The following is a 14368-nucleotide window of genomic DNA, read 5'->3' on the forward strand; positions in this document are numbered from 1 at the left end:
TGGGCAGATTGCAGAGGTCTTGAAAAAGAAGGGTCAACACTGCAAATATTGACACTTTGCATCAACTTCATGTAATTGTCAATAAAAGCCTTTGACACGTATGAAATACTTGTAATTATACTTCAGTATTCCATACTAACATCTGACAAAAATATCTAAAGACACGGAAGCAGCAATATTTGTGTCATTCTCAAAATGTTTGACCATTACTGTACTTACTACACAATCAGACATGCTGAGCTTTTATTTTGAAAAAACGAGGACGTGTTGACGTCATTTTTATTCGACAGAAGTGACCCAGAATCCGTAGCGCCCATAATCATGGCTGGCGTTCTGAAAAAGGTACGAGTCGAGGTCATATTATGATGATGCTTTTGTGAAAATGTAATGTGCTTTTGTTTATTCAGTTAGATTACTGTCACTTTACAATCGATATGAGCTTTTGTCGCTTCCTATTGACAAGCATGCGTGTCAGATAGCTGCTAGGCTGGCTCGTCTACTAGCTAGCTTGCTCATTTGCTGGAGGGTTCGTGGATATATACTTTGATCTGCTATGTCAGGGTTAGTTACCTAGGCCAAGGGCTTGTCCGTTGTAAATATAGCCAATTTAGATGGCTGACACGATACGAACCCAAATGTACATGACGTTTTATCCATATGTTCTGTAATGTTCCACCTTCCTTCTGAATGCCGTATGGCTATTTTACCCAGGAGATTACTAACGTTAACTATGTAGTCTCGCGTGCCAGCTAGCTATTATGCTCATTGTGTCATATTTCCCCCAGACAACAGGCTTGGTGGGACTGGCCGTGTCCCACAACCCTCATGAGGTGAGTCTCCAGTAATGGCCATAAACCGCAGTAGTGGACCACGCCTACTTTGGTATGATAATGTAACGGTCTGTGCGTGTGTCCCCTCAGCGCCTGAGGATCTTGTACAGTAAGATCCTGGCGTCTCTCCAGGTCATCCCTCAGGACGCAGCCTACAGAAAGTACACAGAACAGTTTGTCAATGACCGTTTTGACCTTATCAAAGCCGTAAGTTTACACTCCAACCATCCTCACATCTAGGGTCAGGTGAAGTTTAACAGAGGAGAACTCGTCCTACCAGCTCCCCCTTGTTGACTTTTATATTTATGATGTCATGTTACGAGACATTGTTTGGAATGGCATCTGTGTTTCAATCCATATAGATCATTTCATTGTCTTTCTTCATTTCAATTGAAAGGAGCCTGATGTGGAGAAACTAGAGAAGAAAATCAACTGTGGTCAGATCGAGGAGGTCATTCACCAGGTACAGAGAGGAGCCTCACACTCTTTTCATTGCATCTTCCTCCTAAAGTTGCTTTCTCTAGCCACGTTTACACCTGGTTTCTACATGCGTCCGTTGGCCTGATCATGTCCAAATTCTGGTTGTGCCCACATAAGTTGACCGGTGTAGACACATTGTGATCTGATTGTGATTATATCTTCCTGACCACCTCCGGAGGTAGTTGAAGACGCATCTTGTGCGGATATCCTTGAAGTGTAAACAAATCCGGATAACAAAAGCGTATAAATTTGGCCAACGTTATGGTTGTCCCGCCCTCTCAAAAAATAGCAAACAGTTGAATTAAGATCATGGTCTTTAGAAACCAAATGCCAACTGGCACTGTGGTCGGATATGCCACAGTCCAATACCGCGTCCAGCTCTGCTTAAAATTGGCATATAGAAAAATATGTTTAAGAGATATTGTCCCGAATGAGAGAAAAACGGTTCTCACATCTAATGCCAGGCCAAAATAAAATATTTGAAAACATCATAGGCTACAGAAAGGCCAAGGACTGTAATAGCAGAATTGAAACGTGTTGGGGATGCATGCAGGGATGGACTATGATGGAGCAGAAGAGAGCAGTGTATAGATAGGCCTAATGTTCCCCCTGTACCTAACCAGGTAGGCAGGTGGTGAATAGTCCATTTCAGTTGCTGTATCAGATATGAACATAATACAGTGATGTTATAATGCAGTCCTTTTCGGATGTTAATAAAGTGCAGAAGATTTCCAAACTGATGCGTCGAGGCGCATAGCTTTCTGTAGCCTAAGCGTGAGCGAGGCTACTGTCCAATAGGCTAGTGTAGGCTTCAATTACGAAGGACTCTTCAGGCTACTTTTAGATTGACTCTGTTCCTTTTATCCATGCATTTTCATAATTTGACCACACGTCTTGCTATAGGTTATCATTTTGAGGTACCGTTAGCGAATTATCAATGATTTGGAGGAAACTGAACCACGGTCATTCTCCCAGCATGTTGCTTTTTTATTCCTTTAATACTGTTTAGGCCTATACTAAAGGTTATTTACAATATGTATGTAAACATCGATGCGTAATGAACAACCCTATCCTGACTTATTTGGATAATGCGTTGTGCCATTCAGAGATGCACTTTGTAGCCTACTCTAACTTACTGTGCAATAATAGTATTTTGTACACACATCCAGATATTCAAATCGTTTGTGTGGTGACGTTTTTAGGGATTGGAGAGATTCTCGAAACAGTAGTCTGTTACGCCCAGTCTTAAATCATTGGATAACAAAAGTAGGCTGTAATGATGAGTATAAAACTATTGACTATAAAAGCGTGCTGTTTTCTGTCATAACGGTAGGTCGAATTAATTTGCCACCAGGGAGGGACCAGGGAATCTGGTCACAATACGAAGTGGGCAGATAAGAATCCCATTTTATTACCGCGTGTAGACACAACAAATCTCGATCGGATGACGACAGCCATGTTAATGGAAGTTGTAACCACGGCTACAAAAACCTCCCACATACTATCTCCCTCCTCTTCCTCATTTATCATATATCTCTTGCCTTATCTGACCCACTCATTTCCTCTTCCCTCCAGGCGGAGTGCGAGTTGGCTCTATCCAGGAAGATGGCAGAGTGGAAACCATGGGAACCACTGATTGAAGAGCCTCCTGTCAACCAATGGAAGTGGCCCGTTTAAAGACTACTTGCTGTATTTGTCTGTTTGTGTCAGTGTAATTACTTCATTCCCAATGAAGCATGTACAAATAAAGCTGTGGAAATATTTTCCCTATCCTTGTAAAACTAATCTTGTACCTTTTTGCCTTGTGGGTACTGAGTGATGACAGTTCCATAAAAACACTCAGCCAAACCAAGGAGAATGAATGGATGTTAAATAGCAAGAGTTTGTGCTCATTTGTTGCAAACGGTTTGCATTAATGAATACACCATGTGTAAACCTTGAACAGATCAAGAAAAACACATTTAATTAATGCAAGGTGTAACCTATCCTAGTGCACCTCACATATTTAAAGATCACTTAAATGTAAGAGTGGACAAAAGTCTGAACTGGCACCCATGTGGGTTGCAACATGCATATAATACCCACCTGTAAGGCTGTTATTTTATACTGGACTTCTTCTGGAGGTCAGGAAGATCAGTCATTTTAATCATCAAAACATGCATATTACCAAGTATAAACAGGGCTCAAGATACAAGCCTTCACCTCAGGCACAACTTGATTAACTTCTTGTTTTATTATAACCACAACCTTAGAGCTTTACATCGACAGGACCTCATATGAACAGTTCTATAGACCAGACAGGGGAAAGAGCTGAATCAGCTATGTGTAATAGAGTAAGGGCTTTATTCAACCCAGATAGCACACTCTGAACCGACATCGTTTACCGTGAATGCAGCCTCCACTAACACGGCAGGAACATTTCCTTTAAATTAAAATTACACTTTGATAGAGCCCTACCATCAATCATTCCTTATAATAAGTATTGTTCACCATGAAGCATTTAATAGTACAAAATTAGGTTAACCATAACTAGCTAGCGTGTATTTCCCATTCACTGTGGCATAGCCATAGAATTAGCAGAACAGACTTTTTCATACAATATTGTGGGTAGTTTTCCGTTTGAATTGCTGCTCATCACATCCATAGAAACGAGCAACACTGAAGTCATTTCAATAATGGAAACTCCTGTTGGGTGGCCCATAAAAAAAGCCAAAGGATTTTCATAGCCATGTCCGTTCTACTAATTCTATAGTCATAACATTCATAATATTGGGATGTGTTCTTCACTGAGCCGTTCTCCATGCCCATGTGAAGTGCAGACAGTTGCATCATGGGAGCTGTAGTTCCCTCAGGTCCTGGAGTCTTGGGCTCCGCTGGTGGCCCTCTGCAGCAGCTGGACCATGATGGGGTAGACAGGGGCGAACTCCTTCCCCTGACGAGCCCTCACACTCTGCATGTAGGCCTCCAGAGCACCCCTTGCACACACAGAAGAAGAAGGAGATAGAATTACTAAAGACACTCTACCCAATAGAACTGATAGGAATTTCATAATTTTACCACAAGAGGGTGCTTACTCACTCTTCTGAGTGATACCAAACAACCCAACAAAGCTGTCTCAAAGGCTGTAAGACTTTTGTCGTTCTCCTGCAGTAACCTAATGAGTGTAAGGCGGTCTCTCTCTGAAGGGTGGTCATCCAGCCACTGGGAGTAGCGAGCGATGGACCACTCTGCTCTCTGTAGAAGAGGAAGAATTAATACAAAGTTAAGATAATGATGGTTGGAAGCAGAATAGATAAGTGTGTATAGGAGTGTGTGTAGGTACACTACATGACCAAAAGTATGTGGACACCTGCTCGTCGAACATCTCATTCCAAAATCATGGGCATTAATATGGAGTTGGTCCCCCTTTTGCTGCTATAACAGCCTCCACTCTTCTGGAAAGGCTTTTCACTAGATGTTGGAACATTTCTGTAGGGACCTGCTTCCATTCAGCCACAAGAGAATTAGTGTGGCCAGGCACTGAAGTTGGGCGATGCAGTCAGCATTCCAATTCATCCCGAAGATGTTCATTGGGGTTGAGGTCAGGGCTCTGTGCAGGCCAGTAAAGTTCTTCAACACCGATCTCGACAAACCATTTCTGTATGGACCTCGTTTTGTGTACAGGGGCATTGCAATGCTGAAACAGCAAAGAGCCTACCCCAAACTGTTGCCATAAATTTGGAAGCACAGAATCGTCTAGAATGTAATTGTATGCTGTAGCGTTGATTTCTCTTCACTGGAGCTAAATGGCCTACCCCGAATCATGAAAAACAGCCCCAGACCATTATTCCTCCTCCGCCAAACTTTCTCCTGGCATCCGCCAAACCCAGATTAGTTTGTCAGACTGCCAGATGGTGAACCGTGATTCATCACTCCAGAGAACGTGTTTCCACTGCTCCAGAATCCAATGGCGGCGAGCTTTACACCACTCCAGCCGGCGCTTGGCATTGCGCATGGTGATCTTAGGCTTGTGTGGTGCTGGTCGGCCATGGAAGCCCATTTCATGAAGCTTCCAACGAACAGGTCTTGTGCCGACCTTTCTTCCAGAGGCAGTTTGGAACTCGGTAGTCAGTGTTGCAACCGAGGACAGAAGATTTTTACGCGCTATGCACTTCATCACTCGGCAGTCCCATTCTGTGAGCTTGTGTGGCCTACCACTTTGCGGCTGAGCCATTGCCACTCCTAGACGTTTCCACTTCACAATAACAGCACTTACAGTTGACCGGGGCAGCTCTAGCAGGGCAGAAATTTGACGAACTGACTTGTGGGAACGGTGGCATCCTATGACGGTGCCACATTGAAAGTCACTGAGCTCTTCAGTAAGGCCATTCTACTGCCAATGTTTGTCTATGGAGATTGTAAGGCTGTGTGCTCGATTTTATACACCGGTCAGCAACAGGTGTGGCTGAAATGGCTGAATCCACTCATTTTAAAGGGGTGTCCACATACTTTTGTATATATAGTGTGTGTCGGTGTGTGTACCTGGTGAGGTGATCTGAGCTCAGATGAAAAGGAAGTGTAGCAGGGTGCTGTATGGAATCAGATCCCCCACGGCTGGACTGCTGGCTATCAGCTCACTGTTCTGGAACAGCGGGTCCCTAACAACACACACACAAAATGTCTTGTCTACATTGAGGTGTCTAGCCGAAATAACATGTTCATTCTGTTACACCATTAGCCTTTACCTATTATCTTTAAACCATTCTCCTAGCGTCGAAGTAGAGACAGAGTCAGACGGCGGGGAGAATTACAGCCCTCTAACCCTCCAATAATGACTAACATCTTCATTAAGATCCACTCTGGAAACGACCGCTGCTGTTGAGGTGTTCCCCATCTCATCAAAGGTGTAACAGGAGTAGGTGTGACATAATAACAGATGTAATAACATACCGGAACGATCTCAGCAGGCGGTAGGGTTTCCCCCAGCTCAGACACTCTCCTACAGAGAGGAGCGACAGGCCAGGTCCATCTAAAAACACAGAGAAGAAATAGCACCGCGAGAACACGAATAGAGAGCTACTGGGTGAACTTCAAGATGCACAGAACACCCAAGAGACTGGCAAACAGCGAGGGAGAGCCGGAGGCAGACACGGAGAGAGACACTGATAACACCCTCACATTCAGCCCTTCTCCTCACCTGAGCGAAGTCAGCCTGCCAGTCTCATCTTGCCTCCCTCCCCTAGGGGGGGGCGCAGCAGGCTGGCGTGGAGGATGAACAGTGTGATGCAGCGCCGGGCGATGCTCTCCGTGTTGTCGTATGTGAAGTCGACACACTGGAAGTGGCGGAAGTCGTCCGCCATCGTGCGGCCCACGAAGCCCTGTAGGTCTCGCATGTACAGGGAGCAGGGCACGTCCGTCTTCCCCGGAGGAGGACATAGACCTGGACACAGAGACATATATAGAACACACACACACCCTATGGTTAGTATAGGTCACAGACTAAGGGCCTGACTCATAACCTTGAACCTCAGGCCATTGACCCACAATGCTTGAGTGACTACACACTAGACCTATGCGTGTTACTGAATGTGTTTGTTTATGCAAATGTGTGTATGTGTGTGCTGCGAGTCGGCTAAGTCCCAGCAGGGCCTTGTCTGTGCAAGATCAGAGAGCGCAGAGCAGGCTAGTTTGTATTCAGAGCGCTGAATGTCAATCTGAGCTCTCGGTCTCTGTATGTATGGCCGTGACAGAATACCCAGCGTGTGCCAGGGGCCGATAACATTTAGCCAGCGGCAGGAGGCTACAGTACTGACGCAGGGACCCTTTGTGTGGCTCTGTCTAACGGGACCCTGCTAGCTGTGTGTGTGTGTGTGTCTGTGTCTGTGTCGTGACTGCAAAGCCCCAAGACTAACGGAGTCTACAGGTCCATTGGGAGCCTCTCTATTGTACAGAGACGAGTCTGGCTAATATGAATGGAGGGAGAATATCTGAATGCAACTGTAGAGGGTCTAAACCAAGGGTTTCTAAACTTTTTTACTCAGGCCCCCCTTCCAGCTTTGGAACCCCCCCCCCCCCATCCCCCCCTTCCAGCTTTGGACCCCCCCCCCCCCCCCCCAGGCCACGTCTATTTCTATTGGCACAAGCACTGTTCACACCCCTCTTGTTAGCAGGGAGAACATTTAGCAGGTTTAAAAGATTATTTCCTGCAATTCTATACATTTTGCCATGTCTAATGTGTACTCGTGATATTTGAGTGTCTCGAACATTACAACAAATTTAAGTCTATGGGCTAAAAAGACTCAGCTGGAAAACGCTATCCGACATGGGCTTGTAACGAGCTCTCTGAGGTATGTAATGACTGACACGACAAGAGGAACTGATGATGCACTAACCAATTTAGACATGTCACCTTGTGCATTCTACTATTACAACTTTCAGGAGTAGGTAGAAAGCCGGACCCCGCCACCCCACCTAGAGGGCGCGCCCCACAGTTTGGGAACCGCTGGTCTAGACCATAGACATCGTATTAAATTCATTGCTAATTCTATAGTCTAGACTGGTTCTACTTGTGTGTACACACACATACAAGTGAGCTGCTGGTCTCACAGCTAGGTTTCACTGGGCTATTGCCTTGCCTGGCATTGTATGGATGCTTGGTGATTCAGACTTGACCTTTTTACAAAATTAAACCCCTCAGTCTTTTTTTAACACGTCAATATCGCCGCGGTTACTAAAATCCTGCAACAGCTACTCTGCTAGAGGGTGTCCCTACGCTTTATATCTGGGAAACGGTCAATGGATCAGAGAGACTGGGATGGTGGCGAGACCAAGAGTTCACTCAGAGGACGGGTGTGTGTGTGTGTGCGCAAGTGTATTTGTTGGGGAGAAAGGGGGCAGGGGTGAGTTCATCCACTTAGCCATATTGTGTTTATCTGACCATGAAAGGCCATTTGGACAGGGGGCTGAAGAGACAACACACACACACACACACACACACACACACACACACACACACACAGGATAATATACAAAAGCAGAGCGGTGTGTGTAGAACAGTAGATAGATAGTCTGAGGATGTGTGTATGAGTGTGTAAATGTCATTATTGTCTTACAACACAAGCTCAGGGGAAAGAGAGAAACACTGTAAATGTAAATTAGCAACAGATGCTGTTTAGAGCCAGGTGGAACACAGACAATCAGATAATAGCTTCACAGATAACTTATTGTCACACATAAAGCTCTGTAGCAGTATGTCACCAAGCCCACCTGTAAACATGACCCTTTATAACAACTTAAACCCCAACCTTACTCCTAGAAACCCCAACCTTACTCCTAGAAACCCCAACCTTACTCCTAGAAACCCCAACCGTACTCCTAGAAACCCCAACCTTACTCCTAGAAACCCCAACCTTACTCCTAGAAACCCCAACCGTACTCCTAGAAACCCCAACCTTACTCCTAGAAACCCCAATCTTACTCCTAGAAACCCCAACCTTACTCCTAGAAACCCCAATCTTACTCCTAGAAACCCCAACCTTACTCCTAGAAACCCCAACCTTACTCCTAGAAACCCCAACCTTACTCCTAGAAACCCCAACCTTACTCCTAGAAACCCCAACCTTACTCCTAGAAACCCCAACCGTACTCCTAGAAACCCCAACCATACTCCTAGAAACCCCAACCGTAGAAAGGGGGCGACTAGCTTGAGGTGTCTTAAAGTGTGTGTGTATACTGACCCAGAGAAGTCTTCCTGATGCATAGTGATGTTGATGAAGTCACTGACCGACAGCAGGAGAGGCTGTACTGCACTGGTCATCAGAGCCTGTGCTCCCTAAATGCACACAAGGCAGTGCATCATTTAATAAGGCGTTCAAAAGGGTTGTGTCATAACTTTGAAACAACTCAGTCAGACAATGACATCTCAAATATCAGTGGACACATGAACTGAACAAACATTACCATAACTGCTTGCATCTGCAGGCCAGGTGTGTTGCTGAAGGACACCGTCTCCACAGGGACACACCTGACTGGCTTAAGTCTGCCATTGCCAAGCAACCCAAACAGACAGGTGGGCTGCTGGTCGTCTTGGCTGAATGTGATTTGCTGATACGCGGACATTTGCAGTGTACTCTAGAAGTGTGTGTGAGACTGGTTGTGTGTTTGGGCATGTGTGTGTGTGTCGGTCGTGGGGTTCGGAGTGGTGCCGCCAGTTTATCGTCCATCTTTAGATCAATCTAAACTCAATAGACCTGACCCAGTGTGTGTGTGTTTGTTTGTGTGTGTTTGTGTGCTAGTCAGCTAAGCCCCTGCCAACAATAGATAACCAGATCTCGGTTCAGATCTCCTCTCTAAAGTTAACAATGTCCCCTCCGTTGTGTGCGTGTGGGATTGGCGGAAAGCAGAGAGAAACAAGCCTCCGACCGTTTTCCCAGTTACCACAAAATAACTTTGTGAGAAAAAGCGAGTGATAGCCAAAGAAGAGTGGACACACTCCACTCAGTGTTTACCCTTTCACCTCCCAGAGGGAGGTGCAGCAGTAATGCCAATAGTTTCCATAACTCAGTTCCAAAAGTGCCCAATCATAATCCACAACCATCTGCACATCAGATAGAATGGAGAAAGAAGATGAAGTTCTTTTTTTGAATTCAAAAGATGTACGGTGTCCACAACGGAAGACGTTTTCACGTCTTTTTAACCTTATTTTCCTTTTTCGATTCCACAATTCTGACTTTTCCCCCTCCTTTTGGGGGACGAAGGGGGGTGAAAGTCGCGTGTACAATATACTCCTTGTACACGCGAAGGGTAGAGATGAGAGGAGGAGGAGTAGAGAGGGGAAAAGAGAAGATCAGTATGGGAGGAGACGAGCGTGTCTTACCTCTAGGGAAGCAGTGAGAGCATGTTCAGCAGCCGGAGGACATGACCCCAATCCCAATATCACCTGAGAACACGCACGCATGCACGCACGCACACACACACACAGGTCAGCTTACAGTGAAACCTGACAAACCATAATAGGCTCTTTCCTCACATATCCCTCCCGTATTCCTCTAAGGGTTATTACAGCATTTATCCTCCCTCCTTCCTCTCCTATCCTCAACGTCCCTCCTTCCATCCCATCCTTCTTTTCTCCCCCTCCCTCCCTCCCTCCCTCTTAAAATAACCAGGCGTTCTTGCTGAAACGGCCTCACTCTGCTTTCAAATTGTACAATTTTGACAATCTCCCAGGCCACTAAATATTTGATGGCAGAGTAATCTATTTTTATGCCACTATTAATCACGCAGGCCTCAGCACTAGGACACATCATACATCTTTAATGGGCCATATTAAGGAATACGTTTCCCCATCTCTCCCTCTATCTCTCTTTCTCTGCCACTCTCTCGCTCTCTCTCTACATCTGACTCCGTCCCTTCCTTCGTCATCCTTCTCGCCTCTCCTCTCCCCCTCTCGCCACCGCTTCTCTGCCTCTCGCGCCGCTTCTCTGCCTCTCGCGCAGCTTCTCTGCCTCTCGCGCAGCTTCTCTGCCTCTCGCGCAGCTTCTCTGCCTCTCGCGCAGCTTCTCTGCCTCTCGCGCAGCTTCTCTGCCTCTCGCGCAGCTTCTCTGCCTCTCGCGCCGCTTCTCTGCCTCTCGCGCCGCTTCTCTGCCTCTCGCGCCGCTTCTCTGCCTCTCGCGCCGCTTCTCTCCCTCTCTCCCTGCTTCTCTCCTCTCTCCCTGCTTCTCTCCTCTCTCCCTGCTTCTCTCCCTATCTCCCTGCTTCTCTCCCTCTCTCCCTGCTTCTCTCCCTCTCCCCTGCTTCTCTCCTTCTCTCCCTGCTTCTCTCCTCTCTCCCTGCTTCTCTCTCTCTCTCCCTGCTTCTCTCCCTCTCCCCCTGCTTCTCTCCTCTCTCCCTGCTTCTCTCATCTCTCCCTGCTTCTCTCCTCTCTCCCTGCTTCTCTCCCCTCTCCCTGCTTCTCTCCTCTCTCCCTGCTTCTCTCCTCTCTCCCTGCTTCTCTCCCTCTCTCCCTGCTTCTCTCCCTGCTTCTCTCCTCTCTCCCTTCTTCTCTCCTCTCTCCCTGCTTCTCTCCCTCTCGCCCTGCTTCTCTCCTCTCCCCCTGCTTCTCTCCCTGCTTCTCTCCCTCTCTTCCTGCTTCTCTCCTCTCTCCCTGCTTCTCTCCTCTCTCCCTGCTTCTCTCTTCTCTCCTCTCTCCGCTTCTCTCCTCTCTCCCTGGTTCTCTCCTCTCCCCCTCTCCTCTCCCCTCTCACAGCATCTCTCTCCCTCTCGCGCCGCTTCTCTCCCTCTCTCCCTGCTTCTCTCCTCTCTCCCTGCTTCTCTCCTCTCTCCCTGCTTCTCTCCTCTCTCCCTGCTTCTCTCCTCTCTCCCTGCTTCTCTCCCTCTCCTTGCTTCTCTCCCTCTCCTTGCTTCTCTCCCTCTCCTTGCTTCTCTCCCTCTCCTTGCTTCTCTCCCTCTCGCGCCCCATCTCTCCCTCTCGCCGCATCCCTACCTCGCGCCCCATCCGTCCCTCTTGCGCCCCATCTCTCCCTCTCGCGCCCCATCTCTCCCTCTCGCGCCCCATCTCTCCCTCTCGCGCCCCATCTCTCCCTCTCGCCTCCATCTCTCCCTCTCGCGCCCCATCTCTCCCTCTCGCACCCCATCTCTCCCTCTCGCACCCCATCTCTCCCTCTCGCACCCCATCTCTCCCTCTCGCACCCCATCTCTCCCTCTCTCGCCGCATCTCTCCCTCTCTCCTTGCATCTCTCCCTCTCGCCCTGCTTCTCTCCGTGCTTCTCTCCCTCTCTCTGTGCTTCTCTCCCTCTCGCCGCATCTCTCCCTCGCTCCTTGCTTCTCTCCCTCTCGCACTGCATCTCTCCCTCTCGCTGCTTCTCTCCCTCCCCATCTCCCCGCTTCTCTCCCACTATTCCCGCTTCCCTCCCACTCTCGCCGCTTCTCCCTCTCCCCATCTCCCCGCTTCTCTCCCACTCTTCCCGCTTCCCTCCCACTCTCGCCGCTTCTCCCTCTCCCCATCTCCCCGCTTCTCTCCCACTCGCCGCTTCTCCCTCTCCCACTCTCCCCGCTTCTCTCCCACTCTCCCGCTTCTCTCCCACTCTCGCCGCTTCTCCCTCTCCCCATCTCCCCGCTTCTCTCCCACTCGCCGCTTCTCCCTCTCCCACTCTCCCCGCTTCTCTCCCACTCTCGCCGCTTCTCCCTCTCCCCTCTCCCTCTCCCCATCTCCCCGCTTCTCTCCCACTCTCGCCGCTTCTCCCTCTCCCACTCTCCCCGCTTCTCTCCCACTCTCGCCGCTTCTCCCTCTCACCCTCTCGCCGCTTCTCCCTCTCCCCATCTCGCTGCTTCTCCCTCTCCCCATCTCGCCGCTTCTCCCTCTCCCCATCTCGCCGCTTCTCCCTCTCCCCCTCTCGCCGCTTTTCCCTCTCCACATCTCGCCGCTTCTCCCTCTCCCCATCTCGCGCTTCTCCCTCTCCCCATCTCGCGCTTCTCCCTCTCCCCCTCTCGCCGCTTTTCCCTCTCCCCATCTCGCCGCTTCTCCCTCTCCCCATCTCGCGCTTCTCCCTCTCCCACTCTCCCCGCTTCTCTCCCACTCTCGCCGCTTCTCCCTCTCACCCTCTCGCCGCTTCTCCCTCTCCCCATCTCGCTGCTTCTCCCTCTCCCCATCTCGCCGCTTCTCCCTCTCCCCATCTCGCCGCTTCTCCCTCTCCCCCTCTCGCCGCTTTTCCCTCTCCACATCTCGCCGCTTCTCCCTCTCCCGATCTCGCGCTTCTCCCTCTCCCCCTCTCGCCGCTTTTCCCTCTCCCCATCTCGCCGCTTCTCCCTCTCCCCATCTCGCGCTTCTCCCTCTCCCCATCTCGCCGCTTCTCCCTCAACCCCTCTCGCCGCTTCTCCCACTCCCCATCTCACCGCTTCTCCCTCTCCCCATCTCGCCGCTTCTCCCTCTCCCCATCTCGCCGCTTCTCCCTCTCCCCATCTCGCCGCTTCTCCCTCTCCCCATCTCGCCGCTTCTCCAACTCCCCATCTCACCGCTTCTCCCTCTCCCCATCTCACCGCTTCTCCCTCTCCCCATCTCACCGCTTCTCCCTCTCCCCCTCTCGCCGCTTCTCTCCCTCTCGCTGCTTCTCTCTCTATCCCCCCCTCTCGCTGCTTTTCTCTCTCTCCCTCTCGCGCCCCATCTCTCCCTCTCGCGCCCCATCTCTCCCTCTCGCGCCCCATCTCTCCCTCTCGCGCCCCATCTCTCCCTCTCGCGCCCCATCTCTCCCTCTCGCGCTCCATCTCTCCCTCTCGCGCCCCATCTCTCCCTCTCTCCTTGCATCTCTCCCTCTCGCCCTGCTTCTCTCCGTGCTTCTCTCCCTCTCGCCGCATCTCTCCCTCTCGAGCTGCATCTCTTCCTCTCGCCCTGCTTCTCTCCGTGCTTCTCTCCCTCTCGCTGCTTCTCTCCCTCCCCCCTCTCGCTGCTTATTTCCCACTCTCGCCGCTTCTCTCCCTCTCTCGCCGCTTCTCCCTCTCCCCATCTCCCCGCTTCTCTCCCACTCTCGCCGCTTCTCCCTCTCCCCATCTCCCCGCTTCTCTCCCACTCTCGCCGCTTCTCCCTCTCCCCATCTCCCCGCTTCTCTCCCACTCGCCGCTTCTCCCTCTCCCACTCTCCCCGCTTTCTCCCACTCTTGCCGCTTCTCCCTCTCCCCATCTCCCCGCTTCTCTCCCACTCTCGCCGCTTCTCCCTCTCCCACTCTCCCCGCTTCTCTCCCACTCTCGCCGCTTCTCCCTCTCCCCCTCTCGCCGCTTCTCCCTCTCCCCCTCTCGCCGCTTCTCCCTCTCTCCCTCTCCCTGCTTCTCTCGCTCTCTCCCTCTCGCTGCTTCTCTCTCTCTCCCTCTCGCTGCTTCTCTCTCCCTCTCGCCGCTTCTCCCTCTCTCCCTCTCCCTGCTTCTCTCTCTCTCCCCCTCTCGCCGCTTCTCCCTCTCTCCCTCTCCCTGCTTCTCTCTCTCTCCCTCTCCTGCTTCTCTCTCTCTCCCCCTCTCGCCGCTTCTCCCTCTCCCCCTCTCGCCGCTTCTCCCTCTCTCCCTCTCCCTGCTTCTCTCTCTCTCTCCCTCTCGCT

The 14368-nt window shown here is 50.2% G+C and overlaps 1 protein-coding gene and 1 pseudogene across 2 annotated transcripts in view; one reads left to right on the plus strand and one right to left on the minus strand.

Annotated features, from left to right (window-relative positions):
- Positions 1-262: 262 nt before the first annotated feature.
- Positions 263-3095, plus strand: LOC110490280 (NADH dehydrogenase [ubiquinone] 1 alpha subcomplex subunit 5). The gene is made up of 5 exons (XM_021563579.3): positions 263-342; positions 786-830; positions 921-1037; positions 1228-1293; positions 2886-3095. Exons 1-5 carry the CDS (start codon positions 322-324, stop codon positions 2985-2987), a joined length of 351 nt encoding a protein of 116 aa, XP_021419254.2. The 5' UTR covers positions 263-321; the 3' UTR covers positions 2988-3095.
- Positions 3096-3531: 436 nt separating this feature from the next.
- The window catches only part of LOC118938894 (conserved oligomeric Golgi complex subunit 5-like), an 86581-nt pseudogene continuing 75744 nt past the window's right edge, over positions 3532-14368 (minus strand). Inside the window, exons 14-20 of the transcript XR_016486423.1 lie at positions 10165-10227; positions 9018-9120; positions 6487-6720; positions 6240-6318; positions 5832-5947; positions 4389-4544; positions 3532-4285 (exon numbers count right to left, since the gene is read on the minus strand). The product of XR_016486423.1 is annotated as a conserved oligomeric Golgi complex subunit 5-like (transcript). The remainder of the gene's footprint in view (positions 4286-4388; positions 4545-5831; positions 5948-6239; positions 6319-6486; positions 6721-9017; positions 9121-10164; positions 10228-14368) is intronic.

The sequence above is a fragment of the Oncorhynchus mykiss genome, chromosome 15 (genome assembly GCF_057628025.1).
Source record: "Oncorhynchus mykiss isolate SJ-2025 chromosome 15, ASM5762802v1, whole genome shotgun sequence".
Classification (NCBI taxonomy): Eukaryota; Metazoa; Chordata; class Actinopteri; order Salmoniformes; family Salmonidae; genus Oncorhynchus; species Oncorhynchus mykiss.